Source organism: Octodon degus, unplaced genomic scaffold (assembly GCF_000260255.1).
Source record: "Octodon degus isolate 3935 unplaced genomic scaffold, OctDeg1.0 scaffold00002, whole genome shotgun sequence".
NCBI lineage: Eukaryota > Metazoa > Chordata > Mammalia > Rodentia > Octodontidae > Octodon > Octodon degus.
In genome coordinates, this window is record NW_004524578.1 from 26,803,927 (window position 1) to 26,807,783 (window position 3,857).

The window sequence follows — 3,857 nt, forward strand, 5'->3', positions numbered from 1 at the left end:
TATCAGGGTGTGCATCATCACACCCAGCCTCTGGCCAGTGTTTTGAAACAGGGTCTCAGGGTCTTTAGTCAATAAAGTGCCTATAGTCTAAAGTGCCTGGGCTTGAGTTTGCAATCCTTCTGTCTTGTCCTCCCAGAGAGCTTAAACCTTTAGTATTATATAGGTAAATAACCATTCTCTAAGACAGTAATAGTAAGACTTTTAGAGCTTTCAGTTATACAAATAGCCTACTGTGGCACACATGCCACAGGTTTGCCACCACTACCCTAGGGGATGCTGGCAGTATGTACTTTGGCATGATGGCAAGATAGACATTTACCCATCTTTGTATTTTGAAGGATAGACATTTACTCATCTTTGTATTTTGAATGTCTGTGTGTATGTATATGTGTGCATTTGTGTATTTGCATATTTTTAAATGATGCCTTTTTCACAGATTTTATTTTCTTCCCATTAAATGTAAGGTGGAAGGGTACAGGTGGGGGACTTAGTAACTGTTCAAACTTTTCATTAGACCCAAACAAACTAATTAGAGGAAGAGGGGAAGTGGCAGTAAAAAGAAAGCAGTAATTGAGCTCCCCTGTTCAAGGTTTCACTTTTTTGGGGGGTGATTGGTGTCACTGTGTATTGAACTCTCAACCTTGTGCTTGCCAGGCAGGCATTTAAGCAGCCAAGCTATCTCCTTGGCCCTGAGGTTTTGCTGTTTTTGTTTTTGTTTTATTTGGGGTCCTGGGGGTTGAACCCAGAGCTTTTACAGTTGCCTAGCCTGGCCTTGACATGGTGTACAGAAGTCTTTAAGTAGCTGGGATTACAGGGTTGGGCACTGCCTGGCTGAGAGCTGCAAGTCCTTTTTTTAAATTTTGATGCAAGATCTCACTAAATCTGTAAGTTACCGGGACTATACTCGAACTCGCAGTTCTCCTGGCTTAACCTCCCAGAATGCGGTGGTTATAGGCATACACTATCATGCCAAGTTGATGTATTTTTAAAGCTTCCCAATCTACTATAAAGAGACTCCTTGCTATCTAGAATGGATGTAGCCATCTATATTCATGCAACAATTATTTATTAAAAACTACATGTCAGATTCTGTCAAACCATGAGTAAGAGCTGTGGTTTACACTTGAGAAAGCTTCATTGAGTAGAGAAAGAGTAGATAAAAGCAGAATAGCTGCAGGCATGGTGGTGCATATATAATCCCACCACTTGAAGGCTGAGGCAGGGAATGCTGAGAGAGGATGATCACTGAGAATTTGAGGCCAACCCCCACTATATAGTAAGGGCAAGGTCAGTTTTGCATTACAAAGCAAGACCCTGTCTTCAAAAACTGACAACCCAAGTAGCAAAGGTGCCCCTCCTTTGCTGGGGATTGAACAAAGGCCTGTGGAATACTAGGCAAGTGCCATACTGAGCTGCAGCCTTTTATATTTTATATTTTATATTTTATTTTGAGATGATGGTTTGTTCAGTTGCCTAGCCTGGCCTTGACATGGTGCAATCTTTGTACAAAAGTCTTTAAGTAGCTGGGATTACAGGGTTGGGCACTGCCTGGTTGAGAGGTTTTTTAAAATGAACTTCTGGGGCCGGGGAGATGGCTCAGTGGAATAAGCGCTTCCCTGGCAAGTGCAAGGACCTGAGTTCAATCCCCGGTTCTGCCAAAAAAAAAAAAGGAAAAGATTGGGTAAATCTTCACGTTGTCTCAGGTGGCTGGAGTTCAAACCTCACAACTCTCCCACTGGCCAAAAGTGCCCTGAAGGCATTCGAGGAACAACAACAAAAAAAAAAACATAAAATGAACTTCCACTGAATTCTTTACAACAGGATAGAATTTAGCATACATAATTTATTCTTAAGTCTTTTGCCTCCTGAAGGTAACTTTATAACCATTTTGGAAAGCCACTTAACTATACCTAAGAATTCTTTTTATTTAAAAGTGAAATATGTCCAGGTGTAGTAGCCCAATCATGTAATGCCAGTCTGGGAGGTGAAAATACCTCCCTAAAAATACCCTATCTCAAAAAACAAAAAAACAAAAAACAAAAAAAATGTAAAAACATAGCCAAATAATTATTTCATAAAAACTGATGTCAATCTTGAATTAAGAATAATCATAGGGCCGGAGGGATGGCTTAGTAGAATAAGCGCTTCCCTGGCAAGCACAAGGGCCTGAGTTCAATCCCCAGTTCCGCAAAAAAAAATTTAAAAAAATAAATAAATAAAATCACAAATAAGCACAGGGAATTTGATCCTTAATTTTTTTTTTAAATTTTATTTATTTATTTGTGTGTGTGTGGCCAGCTCAGCCCACCAGGGGGCGGGCTGACTGGCATGTGGTGCTAGGGGATTGAACCGTGGTCCCTGGGCTTTGCTAAGCTTGTTCTAAGTAGGTGCTTTAGACCACTGAGCCATCTCACCAGCCCCGATCCTTAATTATTGATTGGACAAAGTGAAAGAGTTTCCTTTTTTTCTCTCCCACAAAGCAGTATCCCTTAATTTAATCTGCTTTTTTTGATTTTGAAGGAGATGGACGAGCACATGCGGAGCATGTTACATCACAGGGAACTTGAGAACCTGAAGGGCAGGTATGGGAACAGCTGTCTTCCATAAATTTATGACTGGGGGTGCAAACTGATTGTCTTTGTCAGTTTATTTTATAGTAACCCATCATAATGAATGTTGTCTTATGGCATAGAAGAGTTATTTAGAATTAATAAGTGCAGTAAATTTAATTTCTCTTAGTTCATTGAAAAGAAAAGTTTGTGCCAATTAAATACTGATATCATGTACTCTGAGTAACTAATTTAAAGATAACAATATACTATTTATTAACCAATGTTACCTTCCTACTATCTTGTTTTGAATTTGTATTTTCTTTTCCTCTTTAAAAAAAAAAGAAGTGGTAAATCCTGATACCTTGGTGCATCTCGCATGTGTAGAATTCACAGCAGGTCTGGAGAGTAGATTATAATAAAGGTGAGTTGAGATGACCTAACTTTCTCATTAGTAAGCTGTCTCGCTCCTGCACAGCAGTCTTACAACTAGGATATCTCATATTTTTGCTTTGACAGTATTACAAGTTATTGGTTATCATAAATCTGTGTTGCTGGAATAATCTGAGAAGTCCAGACTATTATACTGTGACTCTCATTAGTATAAACAAACTCCAATTACAGACCTTCACTGTACTTGAGGTTGCTCTTTTTTAAAAAATATATATTTATCTATTTATTTGGTACAGGATCTTGCTACACAGTCAGACTTGTAGTGATCCTGCTGTCTCAGCCTCCCCCAGTGCTAGGAGGTATGCACCACCATATCTGGTTTCGGTGGCTGGTACGACATATGGTAGTAGGGACTGAACCAAGGTCCTTGCGCTTGCCAGACAGGTGCTTAGACTGTGAAGCTATCTCTCCAGCCCTGAGGATACTCTTTTTTGATTTAAAGATTGAAATGCTTAAGGGAAGAAAATCTAATAAGGGGCTTTAAAAAGCAAATGTAGCTACTTTGTATTTAAATGTTTCTGTCAATAGCTCTTTTTTTGGGGGTGGGGAGGTATTCGGTTGCGCCTCAGACTCATAGTGATCCTCCTGCTCTCAGCTCCCCCAGCACTGGGATTACAGGTGTGTGCCACCATGCCCAAACTCTGGCTGGCTCAGCCTGCTCTGGGGATGGGACTGGCATAGCATGTTTGTGCCAGGGATCGAACTGAGGTCCTGTGCTAGCCTAAGCAGGCACTTCAGTCTGCTGAGCTATCTCGCCAGCCAAATAACTCCTTTTTTGATGTTTCTGACTTCTGTGAATTTGAAGTTGATTCTATAAATAAAGAGACATTGGGAAAACTAAGAAATCTGAATTAT

At 40.1% G+C, this 3,857-nt stretch overlaps 1 protein-coding gene across 3 annotated transcripts in view; it reads left to right on the top strand.

Annotated features, from left to right (window-relative positions):
• The window catches only part of Znf106 (zinc finger protein 106), an 86,416-nt gene that overhangs the window by 22,763 nt on the left and 59,796 nt on the right, over positions 1–3,857 (top strand). For all 3 annotated transcript variants that reach the window (XM_023711180.1, XM_023711182.1, XM_023711181.1), the window contains exon 3: positions 2,521–2,582. In XM_023711180.1, coding sequence (XP_023566948.1) covers positions 2,521–2,582 — 62 coding nt within the window. The remainder of the gene's footprint in view (positions 1–2,520; positions 2,583–3,857) is intronic.